The sequence below is a fragment of the Ammodytes marinus genome (genome assembly GCF_949987685.1).
Source record: "Ammodytes marinus genome assembly, chromosome: 10".
NCBI classification, from domain to species: Eukaryota; Metazoa; Chordata; class Actinopteri; order Uranoscopiformes; family Ammodytidae; genus Ammodytes; species Ammodytes marinus.
The window spans coordinates 22,599,217-22,624,261 of record NC_137214.1 but is presented as its reverse complement, the minus strand read 5'-3'; the positions used below and the strand labels follow the sequence as shown (position 1 = coordinate 22,624,261).

At 42.0% G+C, this 25,045-nt stretch overlaps 1 protein-coding gene across 1 annotated transcript in view; it reads left to right on the top strand.

Annotated features, from left to right (window-relative positions):
• The window catches only part of rapgef2b (Rap guanine nucleotide exchange factor 2b), a 109,517-nt gene that overhangs the window by 23,365 nt on the left and 61,107 nt on the right, over nucleotides 1–25,045 (top strand). Inside the window, 3 exon segments of the mRNA XM_080035422.1 lie at nucleotides 8,408–8,478; nucleotides 11,004–11,060; nucleotides 21,441–21,524. Coding sequence (XP_079891548.1) covers nucleotides 8,408–8,478; nucleotides 11,004–11,060; nucleotides 21,441–21,524 — 212 coding nt within the window.

Sequence of the window (25,045 nt, the reverse complement as noted above, 5' to 3'; positions counted from 1 at the left end):
CTAAAATAATAACCGGGGATATTCTCCCCGTTAGCGATTTCAATGGGAAAGACTTCCGCGATCTGATTGAATGTCTCGAGCCTGAAAACACAGTGCCAAACTGCGCGACTATAGGAACTGTACAGTGAGCTGAGTCCCTCCGTTCGTTTCTGTCTACAACCGACACAATCACCGGAGACGCATTCACAGCGTTTAAATAAAGCCTCTCATTTGTATTACCATTGGGGCTTGGATGCAAATACTGTAACATTACGGCGGCAGATAAAGGAAAAGTGCAGTTATAATGTTCTGCACCTCAACCTCTGCTGTGGGAAGAAAGAAAGGGGGCAAAGCAAGTCGATTGATTTGTCGACTCGCAGGCGGACGGTAGGCAGCTCTGCCAACGGAGCGAGAGTGCACCCGCTTGTTGCTCCATCGTCAAAACGCCCACGCATCGTTTTTTCATTAAAAAATATAATTTATATTAGGTTTATTATATTGAGTCTTAAATAAACACTGCTTTCATTCCGACTCTCAACACGCATTTCAATGAACCATGATATAGTCTACAAAAAGATACTGAACTGTGATTGGCCAGTCACTGGCCCGGGCGGGCCAGTGACTGGCCAATCAACTTGCCCTGCATATGATTTTACTGGCCCCGGGCCATCGGGCTATATGTTATGTCGAACCCTGGGGTACATTAATTACTGTTAACAACGGCTTAGTAAATGCTTAATAAGCATTAACTAACTGGTATGCTAATTGATGCTCAACTATGCATTATTTAACTAAATATTGTGAATGCTTAACCAAGCACAAACTAACCGTTAATAAAGCATTAGCAGTTAGTTAATGCTTAATAAGCTTAACTACGCTTAACTAACTGGCAATAGCATTAACTAAGCATTTAACAATGAATTAATGTTCCCTTATTGTAAAGGGTTACCGTATATCCTGCTAACCACTAAATAAGAAACTAACAAAGTACACATGTTTTGCGAAATTCCGATTGGATTTGTTTGATCATGTTATATCACCCTAATGAGCTGTTCTTTGAGAACCGCGTCCTCGTAATGTTTGATCCATCCAACCTTGGAGCAGCCCCAGTGAGGTTCAGAGGCTGAGGGTATGGAGTTAAAAGCTGGCCCCCACAGTGACAAGTGAGCAATTGTTTTCAAACTAGGTCGTCCTCGCTCCCTAGTCGACGGGGGATTAATTTGTGCTTTTCACAGCTATTTTCCGAAACAGAACGACAACAAATCCTCCCCCCGCCCAAAGTGTTGTGATTAGAACGGCCATTCCCCTCTTTGGCTGCCAGGGATCAAGGTCGTAAGCATCTTAGACAAGCGACTGGTGTAATGAACCGACTGGTACATTGAGTCTTCTGAGCGCTAGCTGCGAACCGGAGAGACCACGATAGTCAAGTCAAGATTTCTCTGATGTTATACACTTTATCAGCTCTTCCACCTTCCAATGTCCTGTTCTCATTTGGTTATGGAGTGGGCAAAGCGTTTCAGAATGTGGGTCCTATTCTAGCAGTTACTCATATTTGAACCAACAAATGCCACCACAGATGAAGGAAGGAAGGATCACAATTTGCCAAACTTCCACAGTTTTACAGTGTGATGTTACTCGGTTATGAAAACGTATTCAGACAAGCTCTCTTCATTTTGCCAAGCAGTGCTGACAGAATATGCCTCACAGCAGGCAGCCGCTATGCTATCTCTCGCACTATCTCTGCCTTTCTGTTCTTCTCCCCACTGGCTTGATAAGAAAAGCAGGAGAGTTAGCAGCATACAGCCTCTTTGTGTATAGTAGGCAAACTGATTTAAGATGGGTGTTTATCATTTTTAATGTCAATTTTGGACATTTTATTGACGGTAACAGAAACAATAAAGACATAGATAATGGTAGTGTTAAAACGTAATTCTATCTCTAGATAAATAACAAGCAATTGACTTTGCAACAACACACGTGCATTCCCTCCTGAACATTAAAGAAACTGTCAGATCAAAGCCCCAAAAACAAATGATTGTTGATTCAGACTTAAGGTGCGAACACACTGCACAGCGCGGCGCGGCGGTTGGCCGCGCGAATCGCAGGTTCCGCGCCGCCTGGTCATTTTGGCTCATTTGTGTCCGCCGCCGGCCGCCCCCCGCCGCCCGATGACTCATTGAATGTGCACGCCCAGTTTCTTCCCGCTATTTACATCTCTCTCATCATCGTCGTCATCCTCACTGATTTGTTTTTGTTGGGAGCGTCTCTGAAGTAGGCTATTCTGCCTTCATCATCTCTGCCATCAGCCCTTGTATTGGTCTCACTGCACCTCTCACACATTTCTCCCCGCCACCTGCCACCCAAGCTTCGTAAACACACCCACACATGCACCCACACACACATACACACACAACCCGCCCACACACACACACACACGCACATATGTATCGATGGCCGTGCATATAGGCTACACATTCACGCCGGCATATCAACATGTAGAGAAAACCCAAACAGATTTTCAGATGTTTAGGGAAATGTTTGGAAGTGTCAGTTGTCGTATTTAGTTTTTATTGTCTCTGCATATTCACTCATCTGCAGTACATCTTCCCTGGCTTTCTCTCCTTCTCTCTTCTATAATGTGAGTCTATTCCTTGCTCCTTTTACTAAAAGGTGTCTCATTAAACTGCTGTCATACATTTTATCGATGTGTTGGAACTTTCTCTCTCTCTCTCTCTCTCTCTCTCTCTGTCTTTTCCTTCTTTTTTCCCTTTATCCCTCCTTTCCCGACTGCACCGCCAGCCAGGTTTCACGTGTCTTGTAGCTCAGCAGACTCACCCGAGTGACGTCGGGAGGAGCTCAACGACGGTGATTGGCTATCGCGGGGCGGCCGGCGGCGAAAAGTTCAATATTTTCAACTTCTGCGGCGGCCGCGCCGCCCCATTCGCGCCGCGCCGCCCCTGGCCGCGCCGCGTGATCCGCTCTCCGCCGGCCGCCGGCCGCCGGTTCGCGCGGCAGCGCTCGAAATACATTGACTTTCTATTGAAACTCGCCGCGCGGCGATGTGCAGTGTGTTCGTACCTTTACAGTCCTGGATGTTAGAATACTGGTATCGGGCCATCGGTGAGAAACATCCCTCAACATCCCTACCTGAAACTCCTTTGTTTATCTCCCCCCACACACTGTCCCATTGTATTTGGAAAGGTTGCATCCCCCTTTCCTTTGATGTTTGTCTACAGTGGGTGATAGATGCATTCAGACATCTGCTATCTGCACTCAGCCAGGAGCCACATTAATAAATGGATTTACCATTTGTGCCACAGTGAAAGGGCCCTAACAGAGGAAAGCTTTCTATCTGGCAAACAGAAGCCTTGGGGTAAGGCTGTTAAGAGATAAGAAATGCAAAGGTGTTATAACCAAACCTGTACTTAAGGGTGACCTGGGGCTAGTTCAATTAATGGAATTAAATACGGAGATTACAGCATCTTCACATTTTTTGATAATCAATGTTTTTTTTAGCATTCTCCTGCTTGCATACATCTTTTTTTTTCACTTGATTGTTGACTCAATACCTTTGGGTTTTTGACTGTTAGACGGAAAAATTAAGTAATACAAGGGTGTCAATCTTGGGCATTAGGGAACTGTGATAAGCATTTCTCACGTAAGGCAAACCACATCAATCCATTAAATCCCAAAAAATAATAAAGACTATAGTTACCCAAAGCAATATATTTTAGCTGGAGAACAGTATAAAACCCAATAATTGTTGTGTCACTGTTTGCTTCAAACTCAGTATGCAGCTAAACAAACAGCATTCTTGTTTCGGACACTGATAGGCTACCTTTTCATGGGAAACCACATTTGTTTGGCTATGGCCTTAGGCTCTTAATATTTTCTTGTAAGTCGCAGTGAACACAATGCAGGAAAAAAACATCCCAACTTCCTTCACCTCCCTTTCCCCCCTGCACTGAATGCTTTTGCCACTCAACAGGCTGGCACCCGGCCGACACTGCCTTCTCCCTCTGGGGCATAATATAATGGTTGTACTTCTCGGTCTGCGTCTGTGTGTTTTCGGTCCCCAAACTAGAGGGGGAAAGGCCCACCTATTGTTACATTTGTATCCAGGAGAGGAAATGCCTCCACTTGTTTGGCTGCATTGCGCTGCTACCATCTGTCCAAGGTGTTAAGCGATGACACATTGTGTGTAACATCAAGGAAATAACTGAGGATGTTTACAAAGGGATTTGATTGACGGTATATGTATGAGGAATGTGAGGAATGCCATGGTTGGTTTGGCAAAAACAGCTTTGTGTCGTCCACAAGGTTTTTTTCTATCAAGAACATAATCTTGGTATGTTTTTCCTTCAGCGGGGGCCACCTGTGTTCCTGGAAGGATTACTTTGGAGAATGGAGGACCAGGGATTAGATGGGGTTATCGGTGCAGCCTGGGAGTTTGAGCGTCCCCCCCAAAAGCCAGAAGAAATTTGTAGAAAAAAAGAACATGCTTTGTCTTTATTTAGCACACACAATGAGCATATTTTTGGCGGGATACAGCCTTCATCAATATGTCCTGGTTTCAGCTAACCCACTACTCATGCCCTGATCTCCTTTCTGTTTCTGTTCCAGGAGAAGCTGTTGGTCATGCTTTCAGCCAAAGATATGTATGAACATGAAGCAAGCAGGCATCGCCTAGCGATGCTGACAGCTTAGATCAAACAAGCTGCTTCAAAAGCATATAATTCAAAGGTCCATGAAATGTCTTCCATTTTTTTAACGTGAAATTGTTTTTAAATGAATCACAGGAAGAACAAATACACTCTGTCACCTTCAATGATATGATATTGTGAAGGTTTAGTTGTGATTTTATGTTTCTGTCCATGTCCTAAAGCCGTCATGTATCCCCTCCTTGTGCACTACAGTAGCCTAGTTTGTGGCGAGTGTGTTTGGCTCCATCTAAAAGCATAGCAGACAGAGAAAAAGAGAAAATTGGTCGGAAAATGTTGGGCCCGGGGGAGTGGAAAAGATGGGGTCCTTTCCATTCTTTCCATACAGTCAATCTGAAATATAGACTGAAGCCACAATTGATGGTTTTGCATATTTCGTCCTGTGAGGCTGTGTTTGAGTGGCGCTGTTTTGTTCACTGTGATGTCATTGTGGAAGGGGAAAAAAGAACACCTACAACACTGCCACCTAGTGGTGACCTTCTGTCAGTGTTATTGGGTACTGTGTGCCTTTTTAGAAAGGCATTGTTGTCAAAATGTATCTGTAGATCAAATAATATTTGGAAAATGTTTTTTTTTTTACTATTTATCTATTTTTTTCCATAATATAGCTTACTAGTGAGTGAGTGACTGGTGGTGGTACATGATAAGAAAGAAACCGGGGACCTGTGGTAACACACTTTATTACGTCTAGATGTTCCAGTGATTTGATCTATGTTGTGGCTTTGATACAAAGTTATTTTATGTAGTTGAGACCTGCTTGAGTGAGATTGACTAATCCTGGGGCGAGTTCAACATGCGTTTGAAGTGTTTGAAGTTGGAACAGGAGTAGTTTAAGATTTCTTAGAGGAAGGGATAATGTCACTGGTTTAATATAGTCCAACCAAAACTACTTCTAAATTAGATTCACTAGATGAAGTGTCCATTTATCAGGCAATTCATTTGGTCTTTAAATGATCAGAGAAATAGTTTTTTATAAAGCACGCCACAATAACACAAACAAAGCCTAACTTGACATCTTCAAACTAGTTTTTTTGTTCAACTACTCCAGCAAATAATTGTGTGAGAATTTTGCAGCCAGTTTTAATTTATTTTTGTACTGTAATACAATGAGTTGCCATTTATTGTAATGTCTATTATTAAGTAATTGATGAATGGAGTAATAATCTCAGCTCTACTCTTGCACAGAGTACTACATTCTGACTAATCACAGTTACCTTGATTCTATTTTTCATACAGTTGTAACCTTCTATGAACTGATAGGGGATTCTAAATGGCACTAGCAGGACTTCCATTGAGGCTGCAGCTTTTCATTTGTTCCAGTAGGTGGCAGTATGTGTCTGAACATTGCCTCTGTTGCCCCCTGTGCATGCTGTGTCACTGACCACAGGCACTTTGAACTTGAGGGATTTGGTCAGTGTGTATGGCTGATGTAACAGGAGTCTCATGTCATCTATTTGTTCATGGTTAAGTTTGTTACTGGTTAGTGAAAAGAGATTGTGTGAATGTGGTAATTTTTTTTTTGTAGTTTGTAATGGAAACCTGAATTGAATTTCAATACAGAGCAAACAGGCAGTGCATTTTGGGTGTGTTTCTTATTTGGTAGCTGGTATTTTGACTGTTGTTTTTGCAGGTGAGTTTTATGTGTATGTTTGAAGCATATGATTTGTATTAAAACAACATTCTGATAATCATCACTCCTGTCCTGTCAGACTTTAGACTCACCCGACCTTTAGGTCAAACACTATGGTTTGTGTGTTTTACATGTGATGTGGTCTTACATTGAATATCACAGCAGACTCAAATTCATTTATTTATTCTTGCTGTTGTTGAATTCTGTTGTATGCTTTTTCCGCAATAATTTGATTATGGCACTAACTTTTCTACTGTAGGGCTGCAACTAACGATTATTTTGATAATCGATTAATCTGTCGATTATTTTCTCGATTAATCAATTATTAATCGATTAGTGTTTTGGCCCTTAAATGTCAGACAATGCTGAAAAATTGATACATTTTCCAAAGCCCATGTTGACTTCCTCAAATGTATTTTTATGTCCAAAACACAAAGATATTTCAGTTTACTGTCATACTAGGATTAAAGAAACCAGAAAATATTCACATTTGAGAAGCTGAAATCAGAGAATTTGGAACGATTAATCGGTTATCGAAATAGTTGGCGATTATTTTAATAATCGATTAATGGTTGCAGCTCTATTCTACTGACACAGACAGTGTCTCCACAAAACCAGCACTAACAAAGTGTCATTAAGCTTTTGCAGTCAACATTTCATAAAATGTTCAATACGCGTACGAAACATAACCTGAAGACAGGATGGCCATTCTCTGTCTGTCTGTCTGTGTGTGTGTGTGTGTGTGTGTGTGTGTGTGTGTGTGTGTGTGTGTGTGTGTGTGTGTGTGTGTGTGTGTGTGTGTGTGTGTGTGTGTGTGTGTGTGTGTGTGTGTGTGTGTGTGTGTGTGTGTGTGTGTGTGTGTGTGTGTGTGTGTGTGTGTGTGTGTGTGTGTGTGTGTGTCTGGCCGGGTCTTCTTAACACAGTCTCTGCTGTCCCTCAGCTCTGCTATCGCCACATCTACCTCCAGTTGCCGCCGACAAAGGCATCCCACTAGCTGCAACCAGCACCGCCCCACACACACACACACACACACACACACACACACACACACACACACACACACACACACACACACACAGAGTCAGTGCCCCAGTGTTCACCGATACACAGTGGAGTAGCTGTACTGGCTGCCAGCTCTCGGAGAGGGCCACTTTGTTTCACCTCAGACTTGGATTGGTGCCAAACAATCTGAGAGTTGCTCACTGGGTCACTTGATGAAGCAATTGAATTGGGAGTTTATAGTTGTAGCAGTGTACTTCCTTTATTTTTTCTCTGAGGTGCTTTATTGCCTTCAAATCCAATGCTCAGTCGCACTTCTCACTGTCCTTGTAAACGCTTTTCAGCTGCATGAGAAGCCAGTTTGTCCACTGCAGAATGAATTATCAGTATTTTACGCGTGAATGCCACGACATCATCTTTACTTGGCTGTGTTTGAGTGTGTTTTTGATGACATTGGGATCGTATTGGCCGGGTTCAAACGATTAGTTGATGAAGCAAATAGTTGATAGACTTAACATGTATCGACAGTTCTTATAATTAATTGCTCTTTTAAAAATGTATCAACAGAAATTTGCAATTCTTTCTGCCTTACATATTTGAGTATTTCTCCTCACGATCAGCTCGCCGTACTGTGTGTGCTGAAAAAAAACAGGTGTTAATGCACAGCCTCGGCTCTGTAAACTGGTATGTAATCAAAAGGGCCCACTGTAGCTAGCAACATACCAGTTTGCAGAGCCTAGATTGTGTATAAACACTGCTTATTTTTCAGCGCACATAGAACGGGCGGGTAGCATATCGTGAGGAGATATTCACTGATTTTAACAAAAGGTTATTTTGACGACAGGCATTCTCCAAAATCCGCGACCTTTTAATGGCAGCTCTGCGAAATGCATATTATTGCATACTTAGTGCATAAACAGATTTTGTGGCCAGTATGTGGGATTGCAACAATATACACATGATAATGCCAGTGGTGGTTAGTTAAGGGCGGTTTAAGGTTTCTGTAATAGAGGCAAATATGACATTACACATTGATTTTTTACTTTGTCTCTAACAACACTTTCCCTCTGTTCCTCAGGACCTGGAGATCGTCTACTCTTATCTCCACGGGATGGAGGCCCTGTCCAACCTGCGTGAGCACCAGCTGAGGTTAGTGTCGGCAGCACACACATCCCCTGCTTCTTAATTAACACCACTTAGAGCTTGATATTCCAATCACAGGGAATTTCAAATGCAAATTAAAACACAGCGACAACTCCCAGTGTCTGCTCCATAACAGCTGTAGAGATAGGAGCGGGAAATGAACACTGAGCCGTCAGCCAAACGCTGGTGAGACAATCGTCTGGTTTTGTAATTGAGCATAGTCTGCCCTACAACCACCCTTTGGTTTACTCTCTAAAAATACCTGCTGAAGTCTGTTAAAACGTCAGAGTGATTGAAGTGACTAGACTTGACTATTGGTTAAAAGTGAATTAATGCTCCCATGAATTTGTATCACATTGACCTCTGAGAGTTGTTTCTAATCTTTCCTAAAGAGCACCATGATATACACATGGATGTGTTAGGCTGAAAATGGGGAACTGTGTGATTAAACACAGCCTAACAGCATCTGAAACACCGTTCTTGATAGTGGTAATGGGGGGGGTTGCTTGATATGACAGTCACTAATGCTTTCTAAATCACACAATTGGAAAATAGTGTTACAGAGGTGTGACAGAAGGCAGGGATTGACTATTTGCTGGTTTTCTTTATTCTATGATTGTAACATTAATACACAAACAGTAAAGCAAAAGGCACATTGATGTGGTCCATACGGGACCGTTCTCTCCTTTTTGAAACTGCCTTTTATGATTGAGACTGAAAAGACAATTGTGTATACAAGACCTGATCAAATGTGACTAAACTATACTGATGAGAAGAACACGAGTTCTGCCTCTCCCTTGTTCCCGTGTTTAGCCTTCCAGTCTTTTCTGTGTGGCGTAGGCCTTTCCAAACACTGCATGTCAGAAGTCTGTTCCCAGCATGCCTTGTGTGCATACATGTGGATTATACTGGCGACGGAACAATGTAGCAGTACATGACCCGCGAGCTGGAACATTCCACTGTGTGACCCCTCGGAGGCCTCCCACCCCACAGTACACCCCCCCCCCCTCCCCCTCATGGATCCTTGGTCCTACACTCCAAACCACCAGTCATGCCGACTTTGGTTTTCCAAAGTATAAAAAAAAAATAAAAAAAAAGACTCCCAGCCAGCCAGACATCCCGCTAACTATAGGATTATGTTGAAGTTATTTTTTTTTCTCCACAAATCATCCGGGAGGAATGTGTTGTTTTTCTGTTTTCAATGGTTGAGCAATGGGGGCAGCAACATGGCGACCGCCCCCAGCTACTTTTGGAAGCCCTTTGTGTTTTGATCAGCTACTGTTTACTACAGTTGCCTCTCCCATCTTTTCTGGAGGTGTCTTAGGAAAGCTTGACATGGATGAATTTGTCTCGCTATAATGTTAGGTTAGGTTAGGTTAAACTTTATTGTCCCTGTGGGGAAATGTGGCTTAGACACGGTGCAGGATTGCTTCATTAAAACATTCTTCACAGAGTACAACCAAAAAAAAAACAACCAAGTTAACATTTGAACATTGACTACATGGCGCTTACGGCCTGTAAGTTAAAGTGCTATTTGCTGCATTGCATAGAAATGTATAGTGTACAGTTAAAAACGGGTTTGATTACAAAATCTGAAAAAATGGAGGACTCATACATTCTCGATTGAATAATGACAGTATTTTCAAATTATTTGTTAAAATTTAGGGAAATAAACTATGGCACAGACTATGTCTAATCATTGATTTAAAACCACTCTTTTTGTAAGCATCTGTGCTGGATAAATGACACACCATTTGAGATCAGAGACACACAATCCAATCCTTTCATCTGTGCAGACTTCAAACGATCAAAGTGACCATGAAAATAATTACACAGTACCATTTAAACATTACAAACATACACAGAAAATACAAGAAGGAAAAATTATCAATGCTAAAAACTTGAGAACCGATTATCTAAGATTGCCCCAAAATAAAAGCCAGATACAAGGATAAGTCTGCTCAGAATGTCGTTGTTGTTTTTAATACTAAGAGGGGGGGGGGGGGTGTTCTGCAGGGTAGTGGCATGCCCTATCCAGGCCATACAACAACTGCTACCAAACGGGTATATCTGATATTATACTGTAAATCAGCATAACTACAGTTAACCACAGGTTCACCAACCTTTGTCTGAAACTTGAAACTGGCAATAAATGTCAGATTTGTTCGTGTGGTTCAAAGTTCAAGCCCTTCATTGTAACAAAGTGAAATGATCACCTGTAGAAATCAATTGAAGAAGAGGAAGTGCAACAGTAGCTTCAATAGAACATAATACAATGTAGAAACAAGACTCTTGTTCTGCTGCTAATGTGAAGTGGACGTTCTCCTCATCTAGCACACGTGACACCCTTAAATCATTATGTATCAGTTTCCATGAGTAGAACATTTGAAGCGACACCCTTATAAGAGCTTGGTCTTGAACTATTGCTGTCATTGTTTAGTTTTTGTTGTAACATTGTTGCTAAACAGTTACTATTTCCTTCCATTGTTTTCTAACTCCCACTCTCCTCCCTCTCTTCTCTGTCCCCGCAGGATGATGTGTGAGACGGTGCGATATGAGAGACATGAGGCCAACGAAGTGCTATACTAGTAAGTACCAACACGCCTGGAAATACTGCATGGCTGTGGAAGACGCCTGTGTGTAAAATGGATATTGATGATACTTGTTCAAATACTTTCATTTCAATCAGTGTATGAGTTTGCGAAACACAACAGAGGCAGCCAATGTAGCAGCAATATTTCAATTCTGTGTGATCAAAAACACACTTTTGCCCTACGCCCTGACTCAGAGTTATTGATGAACTGAGCCATGCTGGGTCCACACAAAGCTACTCGGGTGAACTAAATTAAGACTGATGTCAGTAGAAGTACAGAAGCAGTCAGACGATGCCTTTATGAAGGTGTGTGTGTGTGTGTGTGTGTGTGTGTGTGTGTGTGTGTGTGTGTGTGTGTGTGTGTGTGTGTGTGTGTGTGTGTGTGTGTGTGTGTGTGTGTGTGTGTGTGTGTGTGTGTGTGTGTGTGTGTGTGTGTGTGTGTGTGTGTGTGTGTGTGTGTGTGTGTGTGTGTGTGTGTGTGTGTGTGTGTCAAACCAAACCACTCTACTGCACCACTTGAGACAAAGCACCTAGAAGGGGTCTAATTCTTAGCTTAATTCAGTAAGCTAGTGTGCACTGAAATCGACAAAGCGAAACTGTAGCTATTATAGCTCCTAAAAGCATGAGCTAGTCACTAGTAGTAATGCTTGTATGCTCCCTCCTTTCAGCTGGGTGCTGTGGAGAGATAATATAATTGGAAAGCAGTATTGATGTAGCTTCCTGACAGCTTTAACGTGTGTTTAGAATCATCTTAAAAGGCTAGCACAACTGAAGTGAGTGGAGAGCACACAGTGTTTGACTGCTGTCACATGCTGACGTCTTTCAAACACCCATGGTGAGAATTAGGACAGTTAATTAACTCTATCAGCCTCTCTGGGGGGTTGAAGAGGACTCATTGTCCCTTATCTGCATCCTGATCCTGTGTGTGTGTGTGTGTGTGTCTTGGGGGGTCTAAATGTGTGCGTGTGTTGGGGGACGATGGGGAGAGTCAACACCTCATTAGAAGCCCACTTGCTGGTGTAGGAGCTGATTAAACAATAGGAATGCAGATTAAGCTCTGGTTGCATAATATACTTCAGTTCAGCAAGATTCCTCCAGGTTCCTGATATCAGGCATTACATACACAAATGCATGCATGCACAAACGGATTCACACAAACACACGCACACATGAATGCATGCTCACACACACACACACACACACACACACACACACACACACACACACACACACACACACACACACACACACACACACACACACACACACACACACACACACAGACACACACACACTTAATATGGACCTAGTCTAATAGGCCATTCAGACCGACACGAGTCAAACCAGCATTACCTGATGCTCACCTTTGTTTCTTCTACTTGACAAAATGAGGAGATGGAGCAAGAGAGACTGGACTGCATGCACCTGAGAGTGAGATAGTGAGTTAATGAACAGAAGGTGACTAAACTGAAACATTTCTTTTATTTAGTTATTTATGATTGTAGTGATATTGTTTAAATCCCTGTTGGTTAATCAATTATTGACATATTGATCTGCACTGCAGAGTGGAGTCTAGTAACAGTTACAACCACATACCAACCTGTGACAGCTGTGGAACATGAATACATCTGAATAGGCGGGTTATGCTCCTAATAAACCTATTAAGGAAGAGTAGAGGAGACTTAAACTCTAAGTCTAACTCTGCTAATGAAAGTATCAAAACACAGCAGGATATTATCTTTTTGAGTGGCTTTGCAAAGTTATGGTATGTGTCTTTGTGCAATTGTTTGCATGCATTTCTGTAAATGTGTACACATGTTTGCGTGCACAGTGTGTGTGTGTGTGTGTGTGTGTGAACCTATAAAACCCTGTCTGGGCTCTGCCTGATAAGAGTCTGGTGTTAAACAGTAGCAGATCAGATTGACTTTCCTTTTCTGCAAGATCCTAATCAGCATTCTCTTGTGAAAATACTTTAAACGGCTTGTCTTCATTTCCTTGTCGGGTTTATAACAATGGCAGTAATCTGCATGGGAACGAGGGCTCTTAAAGTCACTGGGGGAATTCAATAGTAATAGTATAGCTATTAAAGTTGTAAAAGTTGTGCGGCCTGCACAGTGCTGATTAAGATTTATTTTTCATTAATGAAGAAAGCCACCTTTTTAAATGAAAGGTGAATGACTTGACAATGCCAGATCTAATGGTGAATGGTTTCAGTTTGGGTGAGGCCATTTACAAACTTTAACTTTGAACATTTAAATGAGCATTTGCATTTAGTAGGGAGTATTCCTTGTTATATTACAAATACAGTGTCTGACCTAATGTGTTGGGATGAATTGTGGGATAAACTTAATTATGCATAGAGTGAGGGAGGATACTACCACAGGTGAGCAATACAAGTGTAATGTATGTTGTTATATCATTACATCAAATACACTGTTTATTGAGTGCTGTACACATTCTTTTAACAACTTTAAATAGATAAAACATCCATAACACTTGAGAAACTGAAATATTGTGACATTTTAAAACAACTTATCTCATATTTACTGACTCCACTAGAAGCTTGAAATATATTAAAGTATGCTCTGTTGTGTTTACTGTCACATGAGACATAAATGTGTCAGATCTATACAATTGAAAAGGCGGAACCACCGACTTAATGGAAAACTTGTTTTCCTACTGTAGACTGTTGCTAATGCCTCGTTTCCACCGAGTAGAGCGGGTCGGATCAGAGCGGCTCAGAGCGGGACAGCTCACTTTTAAGAATCTCTGTGTTGTTTCCACCGCAGACCCTACCCTTACTGGTGGGGCGGGGTTTAGGCTGGACTGCGATAGCCGCCGCCAGAATGTGGGTTAAACTATCGGGCTGTGGAACAACTGTGGTCAAGCCAGCGGTCTCTCGTTTTTGCTTGGTCAAACCAGCCGCTTCTTTATTTATTCCCCCCGTGTTGTTGTGAGCACAGAGACGGCTCGGTGCAAGTTGCAACTGATAGAGACAGTAGCCCCTTTTACACAGAGATTGCGGCATATTGACGGAACAACATCACTCCAATATGCCGGCGTTGCTTGCTTCTGTGTTATTTACACAGAACCAAGCAACGCCGGCCTGCTGGCGCATCAGTAGCTCCTTTTACACAGCGCTCCGGAATGAAAGAGGTGCTTGTAAACAGCGTCAGGTGTGACGTAAACATTTAGCGCCGCGCCGGTCAGCTGCTTTACAACAACAACAATGGCCGGTGAATTGAGAGCAGAAGTGCTGGAGCTTGCAGTAAGAGGGCCGTATTTTACTGTCCCCACGATGTGCCAGTTGATCTCGCTACGCGCTGAGTCCAACATCACTGGGACAGTTAACCAAACTGACTAAATCAATCCGACCGCTTCACCTCTCTGTGTGTGTGTGTGTGACAGGTTGGTTGTGAGCGAGTCTCTTTGTGAGGGCAGCGATCTGCTAATCAGACATACACATACACATACACACAGTGTGTGAAGTCACGTTACTGTAGACAGAAATAAAGTGTGGATATACGCTCAGACTTAGGATAATAATAGCGGCGGCGGAATGTGTTAGCAAAACAGTAGCTCTGTGGCTAACAGCTGAGCCGGAGCCTTCAGTCAGCTGAAGCAGACAGTCTAGCGGGGCGAGCAGACTATTCCCCCGTTACTAGGTCGACCTTCAAGCTGAACAAGAGCCCTCCGCTGCGCGTCGGGCTCCTGCTTCAGCTTGTCGGTCTTTATTTCTAGCAAGTGACCCGTTCGCTATACTTTATCCCTTACTTAGCCTAGCCTAGCTTTCCATTGTACAACTTCTCCTGGGCAGAAATAGACTCATACACTCTGCAAAATGAAGCGCGGGGGTTTGGATTGAGCAACGGACCTTATGATCAGCTAGATTATACACCGTTCCTTTTATTTGGTGATTTTTACGGGACATCAGGCCGCCGTGGTTAATGTTAAACACACGTACCTTCAACTGCTAACATGGTCGCATGTTTAGAACGTAGACTATGGAACGTCAAACGCCCCCCTGTTCCGCAACAACAAGCTGGAGCATTTAAACAGAGAGGCGGAACTGATCGTGTCGGGAATCTTACTACCCCCCGAGGTAGTAAAATTCCCGGAACGATCACTCGCACCTTTCTTCCCTCGTTCCGCAACTGTCGCATTTACACAGCAGGGCGCAGGGCCGAAAGGCCGGCATATTCCCGGCTTTCACTGGCTGTGTAAAAGGGGCTAGTGAGAGAACAGCGCTGGATGCGGCAGCTACGTGACATCGTAGCAGTGGGACACAGTGTAGCCAACTGATTCATTTAATGACGAGGAAAAACACCACACAATAAACAGTGCCGCGCTCACAAGCCAGCGATCTCTCGTTTTTGCTTGGTCAAACCAGCCGTTTCTTTATTTATTCCCCCCGTGTTGTTGTGAGCGTGTATTTACTAGCCTACTATCTATGGCGAAAACACACAGAGACGGCTCGGTGCAAGTTGCAACTGATAGAGACAGTGAGAGAACAGCGCTGGCTGCGGCAGCTACGTGACTAGTGGGACACAGTGTAACCAACTGATTAATTTATTGACGAGGAAAAACACCACACAATAAACATTGCTGTGCTCACATTTTCGCCAATACACAAGACTCTCTTCACTCTTGCCGAGATGACTACACATGGCGGAAATGATTATTTCGACCAATCAAATGACGGCTCCGCCGTTTCGGCCCGCTCTCAGGCGGCTAGTACCCCTACGGAGGAGTACTGAGATCGGGAGCGGCTCAGAGCGGTTAGGTGCGCTTAAACCGTACCCTACCCAACTTTTGGCAAATGAAAAGCCAAACTACCCGGACCGAACCGCTCCGATCCGACCCGCTCTACTCGGTGGAAACGAGGCATAAGTGATGTAATGTCAATCCACAAAGGGGTAATTTACTAATGGTTTCAGCCATAGAGTTAACGTGTGAGTGTTTTAACTCTTATATAAGCTCAGCAGATTCTCTCTCTCAACTGTAACACAGCCTAGCAGACATCATTTTCGCTGAGCTGTATTACTGTCCTTGCTTAGTAAAAATTGGAGCCACATTTTACTGTTTGGCAGCCATCTTAATAACTCAAAATAACTTTTTATATGGAACTTAAAATCCTGGCTAGATATTTCTGCTTTATCTTTTTCTACAAGCCCCCTTAATGTGGAATAAAAACCACAAATGACGTAGTTAATGACCCGTACACTCACAATCCCACTCTAAACCCCCCTGACAATCAGCAGTCCTTTTGTAATGATGAGAGAATAAGGGTAATAGTTATAGAAGTACTCATTTTTACTGCATGGTGGCTCTAGATTGCTAGTACATGCATGCTTACACACACACACACACACACACACACACACACACACACACACACACACACACACACACACACACGGACACACACGGACACACACACACACACACACACGGACACACACACACACACACACACACAAACACGGTCACACACACACACATGGTCACACACACACGGTCACATGCATACACACACGGTCACACACACACACACACGGTCACACTTAATAACTCATGAAAACATCCCACACTGTGAGAGCCTTAACCTCTCAGGATTTACCATCAAGTGCCTTTAGTTCTAAAGCCCTCCTGAGGTGGAGGCTGACCTGGCATATTTGACAGTGGCTGGTGAAGGGGGTCATTGGCTTCAGGTTGTTCCATGTCAACTCTTTTCAATGCAACACGTGACGTTTGACTTTCACTGGTCTGTTTGGTCTAACTGAAAACTGAATTTGCAATGAGATATTGTTGAAGTGTTTTACTGCTTTCTGTTGCAGAAGGAGGGATTGTTAGGAGGTCTTAAGTCAACAATTTTGAGAATTGACTAATACATAATATACATACATTTAATACACTCAATCTGTTTTGTATTGTTTGTTTTGATTTTGATTTTGAGGAATTTAAAAAGGAAGCCTGTCCATACCATTGTCACATACACTTCCTGCAATGCATTGAAGTTAAAATAAGCAGATTACATGATTACATGTTAACTCATATTCTGCTCATAAATGGCATACAAATGAAGGTTAATGCCTTATTCCCTTTGTGTATTTATTTGGTTGTAGTTGTTTTAGCCATATGTTTTGATCAAAAAGATTAAAAGAGGAAGGAGGAGAATTTCCCTTGTGACAGTGGACTTCCTCTGCTTGCATGGCAACAAGTAGAGAATAACAAAAACACTTTTCTTACAAGCATCACTGCAGCAACAAGGTGTGGCAATCCATCTTGTTTAAACAAACCAACTGTGGATTTTTCTTGATGGTGTTTCCCTGTTTTCCATTGTGTGTGTTTAGATATAGAAAAGAAGCCTTGTTAATAATAACGTATCATGGCAATACTAAAGAGGAATATGTTGCAGACTTTTGGTATATTGACCTGTGGCTGAGTTCCAGGAGTAGCGACGCTCCCAGGCAGCTGTTGGAAAGCCGTCCCCCTCATGCAGCTCTTGTTCCCCATGGCGGTGTGAAGCTGCTGGCCTTCAGAAACAACAACACAGGAGTGGAGATCAGGAAAACCAGTCCAATATGGAGCTGAAACACTCATCACCTCCAGATGACCAGTGGACATATATTATACATTCTAGGGGTGTGAACGTTTACAAAAATGCCTAACCGTGTACACGACAAATTTTTTTTCGTGTACACGGTTAACCGTGACGTCATTGTCCTCATGCCCCCGCCGTCTTGTAGGCGCGCGCGCGCGCGCACACACACATACGCGTTCGTTCGCCTGTAAACACACAATTGACATGAACTACGCTCGTTTACACACCTCTTATAATAGGTCCATGGTACACACACACACACACACACACACACACACGTTCGCCGTCATAATCGCGCTTCATTCATTTCCTGATTATCGCTTTCTACATGTCCACGTTTAATGCATGTTGAACAGGTGTTATAAAGTTCGGGCTACTTACGAGCGTAGTTCACGTCAACCGGGTAACTTTAATCTTTAGGTTATCTTTCATCACTCGTCCGTGGCTGTGAGTCGAGCCCCAGCACGGCGACTCCCCGTGTGTGTGTGTGCGCCGATACACACACTCACTCACACGCACTCGCCGAGGGACAGACAGATTCTCGGCAGACTAGCTTTTATCCTCCCCAATTAGTTTATAAGTGATGTAAAATCAATAAACGCGTGTCTCCAGAACATATTTAAAAACTTTGAAATTCGAAAAAAAAAAAAAAAAAAACGGTTTTCGTTTATTGATTTTTCCTAAACGGTTATGATTTACTAAACGTGTACACCCCTAATACATTCCATTACATACAGTATACTGTGTTGACACAAAGACATCAGTCATTTGACAACGGTGATGGTGACATATTAAATTGTTGTAAATGGCAAAAGAAAAAAATACTGTTTGTACAATTTTTATTTTTTAAATGACTGGTTAATTAATTCCCAATCACATTACATCGGTGTCTTCAAAAATGTAATGGTTTTGAAATCTTTCTAAGTGTTCAAACTTTCAGAAATGTGCAACTTGAACCAGTAAACTTACAGTCCTCTCCCACACCCTCTATTGAAATTCTTTGTGACAGATTTATTGAAAAATAAACATGTTTCATAGGACAATTGCGTAAGTGGTGTAAATGCCTTTTTCACAATGTCATCACACCATTGTGGTGTTGGGAGTCTCTTGAGAGTTTCATGGTGAAAACACATCAACAATAAATGGTCACATTTTTAGTTGCTTGTTTATGTCGGCCAACTGAATGTATTTCAGACATGCACATTTTTTTTAAAACTCCTCTTATCCGGCCGTCCTGTCAGTCCAAACCCTGTGCATACATTTGATTTTATCCTGATACAAAATGGAAGAGAATGTCTGAGCCCATCTAAAGCCCAATGTGACATTTTTAAAATTTTCATTTCATTTCTGAATAAAAATCTTGATTTTGTAAAAATAGATTTCACAAAAGTCTGGATGCTATAACCATTCCCCCCGCGTCATATTACTGCCTCCCACCAAACTCCATGGCATATATATGACCTGATTCCGCGCTGAGGAGGGGTTTGCTGTATGATGTTTTAGCGCTTGACGATCACTTCCAATACCCATGACCCAGTTCAGTCAAACTGTCGCGGTGCATAAAAGTCTCCGGTGTTTTTTCCCGTGTTGTCTCTTCTCTTCCTCCTTCCTCTGCCATGTGAAGTGCTACCCTGGCTCTGTGCATAGGCGTGCCAGCCTTTAATAATTGAACGTTTCATTGGTGTCGTCTTTGAATTCAAGTAAGCACCATGAAAAGGATGGAAGGAAGCCTGGATGGGAGATTTTGCACCGTGTCAGTAGGGTGTGCTGTCTAACGCCTCATTAGATCTGCAAGGAAAGTTGGAGGAAGGAGGAGGGAGTAGACTTTGTTCTCTGTGATTAGAATAAGAAAGTACAGTGATGCTGGGTGTGAATATACTGTATGTGTCTCTTCGTGCGGGGGCGGTGCACCCATTCCTTTAACTTTCTTTCATCCTATACCAGTCTCACCTCGCTCATGTCTGACTGGTCATTGATTTTGCTTTTCCCTCTGGTTACAATTAAGAAGTCTCACCCAGACCAGGTGAAAATCAAAGTTATAATTACCCAAGCCACCTGCCTTGTTAACGCCCTCAAGTGCGACATTTGATTTCATGCTTGATGAGCAGACGTTTCTTTATATCTGTGTCGAGGTGGCTTTTCAAAATGCTGACTAGTAAACTAACACATAACTGATGCAGACTGATAATAAAGAAGTTTTAAAGGTATATTGTTACGAGTGTTCCTCTAACGTTGTAAAAGAAAATCCTTCAAAGTTTCGTGAAACTTTTGCATAGCATTGGGGGAGAAGACTGATACCACTGATACCACTATCATGTAGCATATAACATTTTTTTTCCTTATCTGTACTTTAAAATAATGCATAAGACATGCACCAGATAAAGCTTCCGTGATTAGTCCTCCATAGTTATATATTGACTAAATTATTCCAGAATTTAAACAATAAAATTGTCTGTTGTGTTTGGAAATAGTCTACAGTAGGGGCTGAAATATGCAGTAAAGCCACCAAACTGAGGCAGACAATCATAAAATCTTTCTAAACAATCCAAGTTTATCGTATGTAGTTTTAGTTGTTAAGACTCATTAAAACAAAATTATAGCAATGTTTGTCAGCTGACACCTATTTCTTTGGTCAACCATTGCTGAAACTTCATAGTACGTGTCACATTTCGAGGGAAAGATGCTTACAGTGGTACGTGTCATGAGAATACTTCCTTCTGTGGATTTTAACTTCCTCCTTGTTGTCAACTTAAAAATCACAATGAATCCTATATTTGCCAAAAATCCAGGTAAATATTAGACTTCTCATTGGAGCTGTTGAATCGCTGCAGAGTTTCTCTGTGATATTGTACGATTATGCACAAATGTTGCATATTATATGTTTTTCCTTTTAGCCCTCGAGAAGGTTTCATATGAACAAAAGCAAGCAATAGCTTTTATTTATTATCTCCTTATCATTTGTTTTCATACTCGGTAGGTTAGCCTACAAATGAATGCTCTTTCATAATCCTGTACCGCGAATAGTAGATTCAGTGTAACTCGGCCTTGTGAGATTATCCCTTCGCAATCCTTATGATAGCCATGAAATCCCTGAGAAAGCAAAAAAAAATACAATAAACTATATTATCCTTTATGAATATCCAGCATTCTGTATTAACACTGTCAGTCCAAATGTAATTCCTGAATGTCATTTTTAGTGAGTAATTTATCTAAATGCAAACACCTCCAACACCTGAAAAGTTTACTCATCTGTAATTTCAATAAAATGGCCAAAAGTGCTGCATTATAAGTCTGATGGAAACGTGTGTGTGAGTGTATGTGTGTGTGTATGTCTTTGTTTACCAGCCGTGTTGTCAGAACTGTCAGCCAGGGGTCAGTCTGAGTTTACATCGTCTGCAGTGGCCAATTTCCTTGTCTGTGTTTCAGCAGGGCCATGGGTGTGGGTGGATGAGAGATGATTCCTCACTTCATTCATAGTGCTCTCTGGCTTTCACACTCTCCAGCGCCTCTCTCTCATCTTTCCTCCTGTTTGCTTTATTTATTCAACCCTTTAAGCAGTCAACTGTATTTGGCAGTCATATACAATAAATTGCAGCACCAGTACGTCAGCATTGAGCTCAAGCGATTGACAAACCGAACATATAAACAGGGAGTTTATTTCAAGAAAATAAAACCTAAAGCTGATTATTTAGTAATCTACTCTTGTGTTGTCCATTTCCATCATGTGATGTTCTAATGTGTGCTAATTGTATCCCTCTTTCTGTCTACCAGTCCTGACGACATTGGAAGCTGCTGGTACATCCTCCTGTCTGGCTCCGTCTTCATCAAGGAGTCCATGTTCCTGCCCAGAAGCAGGTAAGATCAGCCGTTATCTCAGGTCAGCGTGACGATGCAAAGGTTGATCTCGGCAAAAACATGGGAACAGGTTCCGCCCTTCAAAGCCTATCTAGAATAGTCCAAAAGGAAGATAAAAAGCCGATGCTTTATAATTTATTTAATAGAATATATATACACACACACACACACACACAGTGCGTTCCAAATTATTATGCAAATTATATTTTTCTCAGATTTTCCTAAATAGTCGATGCAAATGACAGTCAGTATAATTTTCAAGTCATCAACCGTTAAAGTATGATTGAAATTTTATTGAACAAACCTCCAAATGATAACGGTATTTTTTTCAAAAATAAAAAACTCAAAATGCACCGTTCCAAATTATTATGCACAACAGAGTTTACATTTTTTTTATAGGTTGTAAAGAAATAAAAATGGTCATTTGTTGAATTTGCAGGATGTGAAGGTCATATTTAGTGAAATCAAAAGCTATTTCAATCAAAAACATCTTAACAGGCCAAGTTACATGTTAACATAGGACCCCTTCTTTGATATCACCTTCACAAATCTTGCATCCATTGAACTTGTGTGTTTTTGGAGAATTTCTGCTTGAATATCTTTGCAGGATGCCAGAATAGCCTCCCATAGCTGCTGTTTTGATGTGAACTGCCTCCCAACCTCATAGATGTTTTGCTTGAGGATGCTCCAAAGGTTCTCAATAGGGTTGAGGTCAGGGGAAGATGGGGCCACACCATGAGGTTCTCTCCTTTTATGCCCATAGCAGCCAATGACACAGAGGTATTCTTTGCAGCATGAGATGGTGCATTGTCATGCATGAAGATGATTTTACTACGGAAGGCACTGTCCTTCTTTTTGTACCACGGAAGAAAGTGGTCAGTCAGAAACATACTTTGCCGAGGTCATTTTCACACCGACGGGGACAATAAAGGGGCCTACCAGCTCTCTCCCCATGATTCCGGCCCAAAACATGACTCCGCCACCTCCTTGCTGACGTCGCAGCCTTGTTGGGACATGGTGGCCATTCACCAACCATCCACTACTCCATCCATCTGGACCATCCAGGGTTGCACGGCACTCATCAGTAAACATGACTGTTTGAAAATTAGTCTTCATGTATTTCTGAGCCCAGTGCAACTGTTTCAGCTTGTGATCATTGTTTAGGGGTGGTCGAATAATAGGTTTATGCACAACTGCAAACCTCTGGAGGATCCTACACCTTGAGGTTTGCGGGACTCCAGAGGCACCAGCGGCTTCAAATACCTGTCTGCTGCTCTGTAACGGCATTTTAGCAGCTGCTCTCCTAATCCGATGAATTTGTCTGGCAGAAACCTTCCTCATTATGCCTTTATCTGCACCAACCCGTCTGTGCTCTGAATCAGCTACAAATCTCTTCACAGTACGATGATCACGCTTAAGTTTCTGTGAAATATCTAATGTTGTCATACCTTATCCAAGGTATTGCACTATTTGACGCTTTTCGGCAGCAGAGAGATCCTTTTTCTTTCCCATATTGCTTGAAACATGTGGTCTTCTTAATAATGTGGAACGTCCTTCTTAAGGCCAGGACACACCAGCCCGAAAATCGCCGTCGTTGAGTCGATAGGGGGTCGGGAGACGAATCTGTTTGGTGTGTGCCGTGACGTCGGCCGACGTAGAGGTCGTCGGGCTTGTTTTGAGCCTGTCGGCGCCGATTGAACATGTTCAATCGGCGGGCGACCGTCTTTCATTTGGAGCAATTTGATTGGTGGAGGGCTAGCGAATCAGTGAAGCCCGGAAGTGAGGCGGGTAGCACAAACAGCTAACAACAGCTAGCCATCGTTTTAATGTGTTTGTTCGTTTCGTTTTGAGAGTACTCACATGCATCAACCCTTGTTGACTGCTCGACACCATGCTCGACACTCTCTGCTAAAAATTGTGCTCTTATGGTCCATAAATATAAATACGTATTTCTATCTATGTTTATGCTCTAGAGAGCTGTCCCATCATTTCCGGCTTTCGTATTTTTTCGGGCCACAATACAGATTAGCGCCGCCTGCTGTTATGGAGACATTACGTCCCGCGCATGCAACAGAGCGTACGGAAAGTCAGCAGTCAGTTTGGTGTGTTCTCTGGCCGCGACGGGAAGCCTGGAGCTTCCTGAAACGGCCGACCCCATTTTTTGCGTAGTCGGAACAAGTAGAAACAAGTCGGACTGGTGTGTCCTGGCCTTTAAGTAGTTTTTCCTTTGATTGGGCTCACATGGCAAACTAATTATCGCAGGTGTCTGAGATTAATTTCAATGATCCAAGGCATCCTGAGACACAATATCATACATGAGTTTAATTGAAAAGCAAAAAATGTAAAGTCTATGACACTTCAATCCAATTTGCATAATAATTTGGAACACGGTGTATATATATATGTATATATATATATATGTATATATATATATGTATATGTATATATACATGTATATATATATATGTATATGTATATATACATGTATATATATATATGTATATATGTATATATATATGTATATGTATATATGTATATGTATATATATATATATGTATATATATATGTATATATATATGTATACATATATACATATGTACATATATGTATATACATATATACATATATGTATATATTAGGGCTGTCAAGCGATTAAAAAATGTATCTAATTAATTACAGGCTCTGTGATTAATTAATCTAAATTAATCGCATACTTATATGACATTTTTATGCCTGTTTATAAACAACTGTATAGGCTACCGTTCGTTTCTCTCTCTCTCTCTCCCTCTCTCTCTCTCTCTCTCTCTGTCCGTCTCTCGTAACTTCTGTCTCCTCCCCTCAGCGAGGTTTCTACATTAAATAAATTCACACACACACACACACACACACACACACACACACACACACAAAGGAGGAAAAAAGACAGGAATATCTGCTAGGAGGAGTGTGAGGGTGTCCGTTAGCGGGAGACGATCGCAGCTAGCAAACAGAAGTGAGACGGAGGAAGATTGAGAGATAGCCTACTGTTTTGAACCTACACTGTTAATTAGGCACCCACTAAACCAATAATGCACAGACACTGCGGAGAATAACATAAGACGTATTCCTACCTTCATGCTTATAGGCAGCATGAAGGTAGCAGCCCATAACACATCCATAGAGCCCTCTCTATGCTTCTTTATTTACTGTTTAATCCCGTGCGGGTCGTTTCCGCAAGCTACAAGTGCAGCTCCGCTATCGTCTCACCTCTTTTGCACCGGGTCAAAGGGCAATGTAGAAGTGCAATTAATCTGCGTTAATTTTTTTAATCACGTTAATGTTTCTGTGATTAATTAATCGAAATTAACGCGTTAATTTGACAGCCCTAGTATATATATGTACTGTATATTTATGTGTATCCCTTTTTTAAGGATGCTCTAATCTAAAGTAAACCGGGGATGATTCATATTACCAAAGTGTGGCGGCTTGAAGTTACAAAGGAAACCTCGAAATAAAGTTAGAAAAAAATAAAATAATAAACT